The 13,823-nt window shown below is 32.3% G+C and overlaps 1 protein-coding gene across 3 annotated transcripts in view; it reads left to right on the forward strand.

The window, feature by feature from the left end:
• Positions 1-13,823, forward strand: part of LOC145692921 (tubulin glycylase 3A-like) — a 58,441-nt gene that overhangs the window by 35,890 nt on the left and 8,728 nt on the right. For all 3 annotated transcript variants that reach the window (XM_081768480.1, XM_081768481.1, XM_081768482.1), the window contains 3 exons: positions 1,385-1,475; positions 7,300-7,461; positions 10,359-10,630. In XM_081768480.1, the coding sequence (XP_081624606.1) occupies positions 1,385-1,475; positions 7,300-7,461; positions 10,359-10,630 (525 nt within the window). The remainder of the gene's footprint in view (positions 1-1,384; positions 1,476-7,299; positions 7,462-10,358; positions 10,631-13,823) is intronic.

Genomic DNA, 13,823 nt, shown 5'->3' on the forward strand with positions numbered 1-13,823 from the left:
TTGACGTCAAGTTGGCCCCGAAATTTAAATTGTTCACAACTTTGTTATTTTGATAGCACCAACGCTTAAATTTGGGCATTAACCAGGATTATTGTAGCACAAATGAATGACAGTATTTACTTTGTTCGCCCAAAAGTGATGGGGCCAACTTGATACTAATTGTTGTGTCGTGCACTAACGATATGATATACAACATTAACGAATACTAACGGAGTACTAATGAGAGATAGAATCAATATCGTGGTCTGCTGCAGGTTTCGTGCGTGGCGTGTTGGCATGAAATTAGAAGGGTAAAATGGATGTTTCTAAAATGTAGGCGTTATCTGTGGAGCAGTAACGATGAGATATGCAGCACTAACGAGCACTAATGACGGATATAATAAAAATTGTGGTCTGCCGTAGATTTCGCCTCTGGTCTGCTGGCATGAAGTTAACAGGCCACTAACGCCCTTCGTAAAAAATGTAGCTGTAATCGGTGGATCACTAACGGTGGGATAGCGACACTGGAAATACTTACGAAGCACTAGTGACAGGTGTAATCAAAATTGTGTTCTCGTGTGGATTTAGTCTCTGGTCTCCTGCCATAAAATTAGCAGGCCAATAACGCCTTTCTTAAAAAATATAGCCGACATATGTGGAGTAATTATTATAAGATATGGAGCACTAACGAACACTAACGATTGGATGTGCGGCACTAAAGAGTACTAAAGAAGCACTAATGTCAGATGTAATCAAATGTAATCAAAGTCCTACTCGGGCTTAGGATTGAGTGTTAAATGTAGAGAAATTATATCGTCACAAGAAAACAAAGTCTAGAATAAGTTGCTGTGTAGGAAGAATTCTCGTAATTGATTTGTCCAAAACAAGATCACAAAATAAACAAAAAGTATATATAAATTAAAAGATTGACGATGAGTGTTATCTGTCCAGTAAGCACTCACAGAATATAAAGGAAGTTAGTGTGATACTTCAGTCCAATTGAGTTGCTCTTGGGATAATAATAGCTTTAAGCATTTTCATTCGCAGAAAAGGAAGGTGTGCTAGACATTTCCCTTATTATATTACAAATACTTTCTTTTTCTATATCTTCATAGACATTTTATCATTTACCCTAAATAAAAAAGATGAAAGATATTTCCAGAATGCTAATTTAAATATATAACAATGGAAGTTCGATTTTTTGTTTGAGTTATATTTTGTTAGTAAAAGATTCGGATTATGCTCGTCGGAAGCATATTAGATTGCCAACTTAATAAGTAGGCCCTATTGTATTGATTCATGTTGTTGTACTACTCGTTTTGATAATAAAAAATGTTAAAAACAGATATACTGTACAACTATAAGATCAGCAACAATATGATTTAATGTGTTATTGTTTTCACAGAAAATCCACTCTTAATTAATCGTAAGAAGTTCAGTACATGGATCTGGTTTTTAGTTACAGATATGGACTCATTTACCATCTGGATGTACAAGTAAGGAAGTTTACATCTTTATGTGTAACTAAAGTCTGTGCGAAATGTTGACATGATTTTGTCGAATATTTAAAAATAATTTTTCATAGCCACAGCTAAATTTGGCTAATGTTTAGCAGAAGGGGTCCAGCAACTGTTTCTAAAAAATGTTACAATTTCGGTAATTTCTGTTCACATTAGGATGGTTAGGTTACTTTAGGTGACTGGGTTAGTTTAGGTTAGGTTAGTTTATGTTAAATTATGTTAGTGTAGGGGTCCAGCATAATCCCCTCCAAAATGATAGAATTTCGCTTATTTCTGCTTATATTAGGTTAGTTTAGGTTAGCTTAGGTTAGTTTAGTTTAGGTTAGGTTAGGCTAGTTTTGGTTACGCTATGTTACATCTAACTACGTGCACCATCCATTTCTCCTGTAAAGGTAAACCGGGCCCCGGGAGCCCGAAAGAACGTTAATGCTGAAAAAATATGGTTGTGAGTAGTGAAAATATTATTGAAATATTTGTTTTCAGAAAATTAAGTTTGAGTACTGTGCAAAAGTTGTATAATGCTATGTTTCTTCCCCAAAACAGAGGCAGCTAAAAATATTTCACCAGGACCTGCGGGTCCGAAAAGTGTTATTTTGTTTTTTTTTAAATATATATACGATTATTTTAGTACGTATAGAAAATTCGTTAAGATTCCTAATACTTTAACTTGACTCCAGGATTTTAAATCTTCTGATCTGATGTGCAGCTCTTCGTCTGATTGGTGTTTAGTAGATATAATAGTACGGACACAAATACGTAAGGTAAGATTGAAAAATTGACCAACAAACACCAAACTAGCCCAGAACTCACCACGAGGAGATGGCTACACAGCGAGTTCCTCCCACCCACCTTCCTTTTACTTAAAGCTCCTTAGTTGAATCTTGGAACAAAATATTGAGATTTATGTTCGAAGCTTGGTAGATACTTTCGTGCTTCCAGTTTTGCGCGAATATAACCGTCTCGTGCAACACTACCGCATACTTCTGAAGGAGATTCTGTTACTACCTTTACACACCTCTCCAAAGCCTGTGTGTGGAAGGGGAACGTGACAAACTGTGAAACTTCCTCTTTTCCACAATCATTTCGGTTAGTTCTTCTGTTGATACGTTAGCCAAAATTAGAGGTTTCGTTACTATTACTTCTGACCAATCGGTCCAGTCGATATAATCCGCATATTCTTTAGTGCTTTGCCTACTGCAATTGTCAATTAGAACTATAGTTTGGTATTTTCGGCCATCAAAATAGACCCTTAAAATTAGTAGCTTTACACTGTAGACGGTTTCTGTTTTTCTCTTTCTTTTTCTTTTTTTTTTTTTTTTTTTGCTAGTTTCCTACGGATTTTGTTTTTATCTACTACCTTGTCTTGTTAGTTTTGTTCAGTAAATTAATATCCTCTAAAACAGCGGATACAATTTTAGCAGCCGACGAGACACCTGTTAACTCTTTTGCGGTACTCATTTGTTTAGGGCTCACTATTGTTTATTTAGGTTTACTTTAGACTTTATTCTATAAACGATAGCTCCATGCGAACTCTTCATCGTCTGAATTCGGGGTGGAAGCACTTAATGTATGTTCCAAGTGCGGAATTGTGGCTAACGATTGTAACCCTCTTGTATTTGGTACCGCAACATCATAATCGATCTGTGTGTCATGCTTTCTTTTGAGCCTATGGGTTTCTGCTTTATCTACATTGCAACTCGTCATTTGTCTCTGATTTCTCTGCTCTAATATGAGCTCCCACGGCGGTATTTAATTTGATTTATCACACTTACAGGTTAATCTATCGCAGCATTTGCAAGAGAAAATATCAAATAACTTGTGAGCACCGTTCTTAAATTTCTTTAATTTGGCTCTTAATGGAGATATCTTGTTTCTTAATGGGGTTAATGATCGTTTTGCATTTTGAGTTGTAATTCAAAATCATATCCTTAATTCGAAGGCAAGACAATACAGGAAGAGAGGCTCGCAGCCATATTGTTTCTAGTTTATTTGAATTCAGCAATGTAAGCGCCGCCTTCGGAAAACCAGTGTCGTGCATTTTGCATCCAGATGCGAAAAAGTGATATTCTCTTAAAGTTTGAGAGTTCTGAGCTGGGCTCAACACGAAGGTTTTTCGTGTGTTAATATGGTAGTTATGAAAGTTAGTTAAGTTCTTAATAGTTATTTGCGTATATTGAAACTATGTATTTCATGTTTTATGTATTAATAGTATTGTCTGGCAATGGCTTCATTTCGTACCAATGCACAACTTTTGATAACTACTCAATCCTGAATATTTGAAAAAAATTTTTTCGGCCCATCCTAATATACACACACATTTTCACAGCAAATGTTGGAAATGTCCCCCATGAGCCTCCAAACATGCTTGCACACGTTTCAGGTGTATTTTTGAACGCTCTGTATAAAAAAGAATAACTTCAGCATTTAAAGCCAAAAGTAGATTATTACCCCAGTTTTCTTCTGAGAATTAATAAACTGTATACAAAACGCTTCACTATAAAAATAAAGTGGCCACTATAGATTTGTGAAATATCGTAGCAAAATATAACTTTACGACGCACCAAAACACGCAACAGCTAAAATAGGAAGAACATTAGCATGTAATTTCGATTTCTATAAAACGTAAAAGTAGTGGGCACTTTGAGGGGAAAAAAATGAGAGTTACATTCCTTATTTTGTTGAAAACATCGTATGGTCTCAATAGCCCAGTTTTAGAGCGTTCAACTCACGTGCGTGGGACCCCTTGTTCGATCTCAGCTGGCACCAAATGGGCTTTGTGGTGAACAAACACTGTGCATCTTTTCTCAGTGCTCTCTCGTATCCTCCCACTCTTTTGTATTCCACTATTTTCATTCATTATCATCATCACCGTCTCCTGTAGCCTACACGGTATAACCGTGGGATTTTGTTTTATTTTCTTTTTTCGTTCAACAGGGTGTCTCACCTTGATGGTGCCTTTTAAATACAAATATTTTCAGTTACAATAATGCAATTTGCCAGGGACGTAGCCAGACTTCTGGGTATGGGGAGCATATTTGCAAATGGAAGAACCCATATATATATATATATATATATATATATTGTGTACTACTGATAATTTGTGGACTTTCCCGCTTCGCCGCAGTGTTGCCAACACAGAAAGGGGCTAAATAGTTGACATTCGATTCTCTGTTTTGCCAGAATCGTTGTTGAACACAAAAAAAGAGAAAATTACATTAATAACCTTCTCGTAAAACAATTAAAACAAAGTACTATGTTGCAAAAACCAACAGTGGGGGAGAGGGATCCTTCTAGCTTCTGAGTTCAATCGATCTTTCAGTTTTGTCTTAGTTGATTACAAAACGTGCATTCGCATAGATTTTTAGCCCTTAGTACCTCAAGGCGACTATAAGGCTGGAATAACTCTCAAGGGCTGGAAGAAGCAATATTAACGAAGATTGCACCCAGCCCCCAAAGTTACTGATCTTATACTCTTATTACTGTTCACTTAACTTTTAAAGAATAGCCTGTAAATGAATTTTAAAATAACCTCTTAACATGAGGTAAACAATAAAGAATTGTTTGTTAGAAGTATGAATAATTTTAGTTTACTGTGGATATTTTTTCATTTATTGTCGATAAAAACAATTTGTAACATAATTTAAAATAAATATTTGAGGGGGCCAGGCCAAGATTTGGAGAGGCCGGTGCCCCCCCCCCCACCCACCCACCCTTAGCTACGTCCCTGCTGGCTATGAACTTTGTTTAATCCATAACTATGATACATGAGTTTTGCATACTGTATTAAGTATTAAATATCATGTCTTTGAGATAGAAACCATTGCTACGAAAACTTGGGATCTGTTTCTCATTGTCAGCAAGAAGTGATGTAACATATCAGCTAGACTAGTTGTGATGTCTGTATTGATGTTTTCTTTCAAATCATCAGCTGTTCGAGTTTTTCAATATATATGTAGTATAATCCTTTAAGTAACCTCAAACGAAGAAATCTGCTGGTGTTAGAAATGGATGACCAACAGATGTTATTGAATCTCGAAATAAGACATCCTGAGAATTGTTGGCTGATGGCCATACGTACTGACAAGCGCTGCCGTACTGTTGCATCCACATGTGTGACAGACCAAGGTATTGTAACTCAGGAATGAAAAACTGTTGAGCATGTGGTTGTAAAGCTCGACAAAACCATGTATATTTTCAGGAAAGTACAGACCGATCACACAAGCATGAGTTACGGCACACCAGATGGTCACTTTGACACTATGCAATGCTTTTTTTGTTTAGATTGCGAGGGTTTTGTCTACCCCCAAAACCTACAATTTTGCTTGTTAATATACCGAGACAAGTAAAAATAAGCCTCTTCGTAGGTGATAAGGTGCTGAATAAATGTTTTGTTCTCGCTGCTCTTGTCCAGGAAGGTACACACAAGTTTTTCCAACCAGCCCATCTGTCGGGAAAAATTGTATTACCTGTCTTATAAGGATACAGTTTGCAAGTTTTGTCTCTGAATCCTGTGAACACTGCTTTGTAAAAGATTTAAGTCTTGAGACAATCAACAGGTGGACTTGTGGAGACTTTTTTCCATAACGTTTGCAACACGTTGAATTATATCTTTACAACGAGACAGTGTAGGTAGTCCAGAAAATGCTTTTTGTTAAGACTTCCTGTCTCACAAAAGTTCTGAGCTGCACGAAGAACCACTTCGGAACGGAGTCTCTTTAGTGTATTCTTAAATTTCCTCTGTCTGAAATGTCCTTGTGCTGTGACGATCCAGCCTTGACAAGCGAAATGTGCATTTAGAACATTTGCAATGTTAATAGTGATCCACAACATCATGAAGCACTACACACCTACAACTAATACCATCAAACTAAACTACATCGCATTGATTTTCAAACATAGTTGGGAAAGATTCCTTATGTTGACGTAAATTAAAACTGAAATATGCCCTATTAATATTGGACACCCTATATTATTTACCCTTTCTCTACATTTGTATTCATCAGAACTTTTCCAAGAATAGTTTACCGGTATAATTTGTGCAAATGGGTGTATATAGACAATTTACAGCAAGTTACTTTTCCTTACACTGAAATTTGAAAAAAAATCAGCTTTTTCATTAACAAAATTGCTTATTTTTTATCATTGTTACAAAAGAAAGTCCTCTAATCGGATATAATTAAATATTAAGTGTTATAAATGGTATAAAAATATGATAGTGATAATAATGAGCCTAAAACGAACATAATTAAATTCTCACTGCAGAGAAGAAGCGTACAGTAGCTTTCATAACAAAAAATAGTGTTTTGTGTTATGATATATTTTATGAATCCAAAGCAGTAATTTGTCATAAGACGCGCAGTAGCGATTACTTTCCGATACATCTTCACCATATCTGTAAATGGATTAAACCTTTTCCATAGCTTAATAATTCTTCACATACAGAGTATGTATTTGCATTTCAAGGTCATACCGCGTTTATGAATTATTCTGTTCAAGTAAATGAATTTTCTATAGTGTTTCATAAGAAGTCATCACATATAGATACATGATAACACGTCTCTGTACTATTTACATATTGTTGTTCTGTAGAAAGCAAATAGATAATGACAACAGGTCAAATAAGCAAGTGGTACGATAAGGATCACTTTACTCGAGGATATGTGTACCGAGAAGTCGAAAATTAGTTTTGGTGTGCTCATGTTGGTGTTTAAAATAATTAAGAGATTAGTAATAAATATTAATATTCGCTAAATTTTACCATAATTTGAGAATAAAATGTAAAATATTATATATGTTACAGTGAAGTTTATATTGAATTCTGTTCGAAACATTATGATCTTAAGGATGTCCATAAATCTGTTGATATTGACAAACATTTAGTTAATCATATGTATGATACTGAAGAAAGCCATCTAAAGGATCAATCTATATGGAATCATTCTGCATTTATGGCATATCTAAGGTAATTATTCTTACATTAACTATAAAAAAACGAACGAGGCTAAGTTCTATCACAAAGACAGTTGTTCCGTAACCATACAAGAAAATAGTGGTAAAAAAAACCATCAACTTACATAGGTATTGTTATACAGATTATCTTTATGCATATTGATAATGTCTTTTGGGACATAATTACTGTATAAAAATTATCAAGTATCATGATACAAACGGAGACCAGCTCTAGAATATCTTCACCTAGAATTTTTTTTGCGACAGCGCACTCATTATTCTAAAATGAACTATCTTTACTAGTAGAAATACAAGCGCCCACTAGAAACTTTCATTATAATTTCTCTTGTGAAGAAAGGTAAAAGCTCTGTTATGTTCTGGGTTATTTCAAATATGCGTAAATGGACTCTAATTGACTTGACAACCAATTTAAATCAAACAGACTGAATTGATCTGCTACACAATGCAGAGCGATTGGTAGGTAGGTTCTATATGAAGAATAATTCCAACAAATGGAGTTTCCAACCTTAGTGATTCAACAAACCTACACAGCTGTTGTAAATGGTGAAAGTGTAATCGTATCTTGGTCCTTGTTTAAGAAGTACTATTTATACTATAATATGTAGAAATACTTTATCTTTAGTAGCATCAGATTTATCTGAACCTAAAGACACATTTATTTTGAATAAACGACCTTATTTCGTATATATTAAGGGTCAAACTATAAAATAATTTAATGTTTAGCAAGCATCATACGTCGTGTGTACATCACGTGAAGATATTTAGTTTGTATGGCATGATATTTTCTCAATATTGAAACCAAAAGTGGTACTAGATTTCTACCACTTCCGGTTTTAGTGAAGGAAGATTGGAGAGTGGAGATAGAATATATTCTTGGGACTCTTAATACAGGGTGGCCCAAAAGTAGGTATACACCTCTTCATTGATCAAGTATAACATTCTAGTTTATGGATTTATTTGCTTCGACTGTTCCGGGCTTAAGTTATAAGTAAAAAGATGTTAAGAACAAATAATAAAGAAACTAGGTCTGCCTGTTTGATAACAATAAAAAATGATATAAAATACAGTGAGCTAATGAGTACGGGACTGTATACTTACTTTTTGGCCACCCTGTAGATTGCAAGAAACCATCTCTCGTTATCTGTTACCGCTTTTTCTCTCTATGGCGATCAAAATTAAATCCAGACATGACTAATTTATACAACTTCAGATTTTAGCACAAAAATTAGTCTGGAATTAGAATGTACTCTTGGAGTACTTACAAAAAGAAAGAAAAAAAAAACTTCCCGCTTCTATTAACATTTTTATTCTATGACGATCAACGTTAAAATCAGACGTGGTTGATCTTTCACTTCCGGTTTGAATATAATATTAAGAGAGAAGATGGTATCTATTCGTAGGACGCTAAATTGATTCGAAAATTCGGCTTTTCGCTATTTCTTACAGTTTTTGTTCTTGAAACCAGAAGTTGTAATGGATTTCATTCACTTCTGGTTTTAGTAGATAATTGAGGACAGAGATAAAATGTATTATTGGAACGCTTAATCGATTTCAAGAAACTGTTTCTCGCTACCTATTCCCGTTTATGCTCTTTAATGGTTCAAAAAACCGGAAATGGTTGATTTCTATCATTTTTGGCTTGAATACTATATCTATCAATGAACGCGATTCCTAGTTTTTCGTTCTCTTCATCCTGACCAAAATTGGAGATGATCCATCAAGTAGTTCTTGATATTTTTTTTTCTCTCGGATGGACAGACGGATACACGGACAGGGTAAGTATATAATGGAATTTTGGTAAACCAATTTTCTTAAAAATCGGGGAATTCGGCAAAATGGGTCTTATCAATCCTCATTCTTTGTTGGATTTCTACTTGTGGTGTGATCTTAGCAGATCATTTATTCTAATTCAGTACTTGATCTGAGTGATTCACTTACCCATATCACAGGTGAGTGTAAGCTGCTATAGGAAATACCAGTAATATGCCAACTCATTCATGGCAATGACGATGTGGACAGATGCATAAAATCTTGCAAATGAACTTTTATTAAATATTAGTTATAATGTGCCAGGGTGTCTATCGGTCACGAAAGTCACGAATGTCACGAAAAAGTCACGAAATCAGAAAACGTTCATGAAAATCAAGAAAAAGTCACGAAATTTAGCTTTTGGGTCACGATTTTTTTTATCTATACAAATGTAAATACGGACTGGAAAATTTTGTTTTATAAAACGTCAAAATTCACCAGCAAAAATATCTATGGTCAGCTTTAGACGCTACCAAATCGCAAGCAAAGCATGCTTCTATTGCATGTATGAAAATTCGACCTAATTCGCACCCAAATTAGCTCTTGAGAATGTTACGAAATTTTATGGTTGGCAAAGAAAAGGTCACAAAAAAGTAACGAAATTTCGTTTTGGAATTTTAGCAGACACCCTATGTGCTCATTAAAATCACGAAAGTGTAATGAATGCACCTTCATTACTTTTTGGGATCTTGCATAGTATATTCCATTTATGAACATGTTTCTTTCTAAATTTTGTTGAGCGCTCTCTCGTTATACTCTGTAACTTCTTAACATGTACTATAGATCAAATACAATCTCATAAGCTTTTCAGATATTGATCCAAGGAATCATCTCAGGAGAATTTGCTGCAAATTTATAAATATCTTTGCATATCTTTATAAATTTTGCTTAGATTTCATTTACTTACTTATATGAGGAATCGAATCTATTCTACTATAAGTTTTGCGAATAAATATGATAACAAACAAATGCTTGTAAGATAATTAGACAAAAACGATATGGATATTTTAATTTAGATGATATAGATGTACTTAGAATACTTTATATCACAGTTCTCAGGATTTCTTTATTTTTTTCCAGTAAAATCGTTTCTAAAGGAACAAAAGGGACGAATGTTTGGAAAGAAGTACTTCGCCCGAAAATTATAACTGCTATCATAGGTGCTCTTTTGACGTGTCAAGAACAAATACGTCGTACAAGAAAGAATTGTTTTCAGTTGTATGAAGCAAATTTTATAATTTCTACAAGCTTTACTCCATGGCTTATTGAAATAAATGATCACCCAGTTAGGAAAGAAAAATCTCCAGTGGTAGAAACTTTATATGGAAAGTGTCTGGAAGATGTTGCAAAAGGTAAATTTTCATCAACATCTCTAGTGATAACAATATTGATTTCCGAAATAATTAAGAACTTTTCTATAATCTAAATTTTTATGTTCTATTTATAGTTAAACTTGTAAAGTTGGTCACGTGTTCTATACTACCTATCCGTGGAAGTATAGTACAGTCATATATATAGTCAAAGCTATTACTGTATAAATTGGGCATTAGTTCAAACTACTACTACTACTACTACCACGGCTACTTATTATTATTACATATGTTTGAAAAATTAAATGATTTAGTTTAACGCTCCATGTTTGTGCCCTTTAGGCTAAAGAAAATGGATGATTAATGAAAGCGGATGATTGTATTCTCCTACAAGGAATCAAACACGCGACCACATGACTAAAAGCACATATACTAGTTACTAGACCAGCGGGAAGGCTATTATTTTGAATAACAACATAGATAGATCAATTTTCACTAATTTAATGCATTCTACAGATTTGTACATACTACGCACTTAATCATAAGCTATAGGTCGGTGTAATACATTTGTACGTATATACGTAGAAATTTCAAACTCTTTCGATTATATAAATCACAAATATCTTGTTATAGGTTCGAAAGGTATTTATCAAAAGCATGTAAAATTAAAGTAGAACCTATAGATTCTAGTGCGGGCTGTTTTAAAAAGAAATACGCGTACTACAAGAGTCACCTTTAGAACTCTCTTTTATTTTCTTTGTTTATAAATGATAAAATCCAGATAAAATCAGGAATTTCAAAAATCTTTTTGTGTGTTGATGATACAGTATTGTTTACAATAGTTAATAACGTGTATGATTATTTGCTACAGCAAGACTTGAATCTAGTAACTGGATGGTGTAAAAATAACATACTAAAAATCAAAACTAAGAAAACCAAATTTTGGACGTACACAAACAAAACACAATATTTGTTAGTAATATGAGATTAATCGTGTGAAAAGAGAGATTATTTAGGATCAGGATTAACCATGTGAAAAGATATTATTTACTATCTAGGAATCAGGTTCCAAAGACAATTAAAATGTTCTCAACATATAAACCCTATTATACAAGGAGTACGAAGAATAATAGCTATTATTTTCCAACAGTGGCTTGAACTCAAGATGGTACTCAACAGGATTTATTCTGTGCAAAATTGTTATATTAGATTCTTGTGTTTTAAAATGAAAATAAGTTATAGTTCTAATACATATGAACATAAGAACAAATACTGAGGATTAAAGAGCCTAGCTAGTAGAAAGAAAACTTTCAATACAGATTCTACCGAAAATAACTGGGTAATATGTATTGAAGTGAATACTGTTTACATAACATTGGGCTTCGAAATGCTAAATCATATATTAAAAGTATACAGTTTAAGTTCCTGTGAAATGGAAATTTGAAATTTTAAGAAGAATTAATTTTCTAATAGGTAAATTTAGACAAATAACTTAAACAAATAACTTCGTATAATTTTTAAGAGATTTGACTGAACTCTAGAGTAATAAATCTAATATTAATCTGCGAAATGTAATTTTAAGAGACTGCTTTAATCTAATTTTTTGTTTGTATTTTTGTTTTCAATCAGTCTTAATGTCTTAACAACACAAGAAGAAACTTATTCTATTGATATGACTTATTTTTTTAAACATATGTGGTGTTAATTCTCTCCATCTTTCCTTTTATCATGTGTGTGTTTTATATCATATTCCATACAATGTGCTGTGTTTTTGTTTCTGCTTTAAGGAGTTCGTGATATTCTAATGAATATTTATTATTATTATTATTATTATTATTATTATTATTATTATTATTATTATTATTATTATTATTATTATTATTATTATTATTATTATTATTATTATTGAGTAGATACAAAAGAAATTCATTACATATTTATGTTTTTAAACTGCCATTTTTACTTATGAACAATAAGCAATCATTTTAAATCGTGATAAATACAAAAAGTAGACGTTTATTAAATGACTAAATACTAATAAAATAACTTTGAAATAACAAATGGTTTAACATGTATCCAGTTCAAAATATTTCACTGTTTAGAACAAAACAAATACTAAGATGCGTTAACAACTGTAATAGGTTTCTTTTAGGTTGAGTGTTAAGGAAGTTCTGATATGAAAGAATGTTATACGTATAAAGGAATTCATGTTAATATAAAGTAACTGTATTTTCAAACGCTTAAATTGCATAATATAAATACGTATTTTCAAATGCTTTAATAGCATAATCTTAATTCATATTTTCAAATGCTTCAATAGCATAACCTTAATTCGTATTTTCAAATGCTTCAATAGCATAACCTTAATTCGTATTTTCAAATGCTTTAATAGCATAACCTTAATTCATATTTTTAAATGCTTTAATAGCATAATCTTAATTCATATTTTCAAATACTTTAATAGCATAATCTTAATTCATATTTTCAAATGCTTTAATAGCATAATCTTAATTCATATTTTCAAATGCTTTAATAGCATAATCTTAATTCATATTTTCAAATGCTTTAATAGCATAATCTTAATTCATATTTTCAAATGCTTTAATAGCATAATCTTAATTCATATTTTCAAATGCTTTAATAGCATAATCTTAATTCATATTTTCAAATGCTTTAATAGCATAATCTTAATTCATATTTTCAAATGCTTTAATAGCATAATCTTAATTCATATTTTCAAATGCTTTAACAGCATAATGTTAATTCATATTTTCAAATGCTTTGACAGCATAATGTTAATTCACATTTTCAAATGTTTTAACAGCCAAATGTTAATTTATATTTTCAAATGATTTAACAGCCAAATGTTAATTCATATTTTCAAATGCTTTAATAGTATAACGTTAATTCATATTTTCAAATGCTTTAACAGCCAAATGTTAATTCATATTTTCAAATGCTTTAACAGCCAAATGTTAATTCGTATTTTCAAATGCTTTAATAGCATAACCTTAATTCATATTTTCAAATGCTTCAATAGCATAACCTTAATTCATATTTTTAAATGCTTTAATAGCATAACCTTAATTCATATTTTTAAATGTTTTAATAGCATAATCTTAATCCATATTTTCAAATACTTTAATAGCATAATCTTAATTCATATTTTCAAATGCTTTAATAGCATAATCTTAATTCATATTTTCAAATGCTTTAATAGCATAATCTTAATTCA

Source organism: Thermobia domestica, chromosome 8, assembly GCF_964235325.1.
Source record: "Thermobia domestica chromosome 8, izTheDome1.hap1.1, whole genome shotgun sequence".
Lineage (NCBI taxonomy): Eukaryota > Metazoa > Arthropoda > Insecta > Zygentoma > Lepismatidae > Thermobia > Thermobia domestica.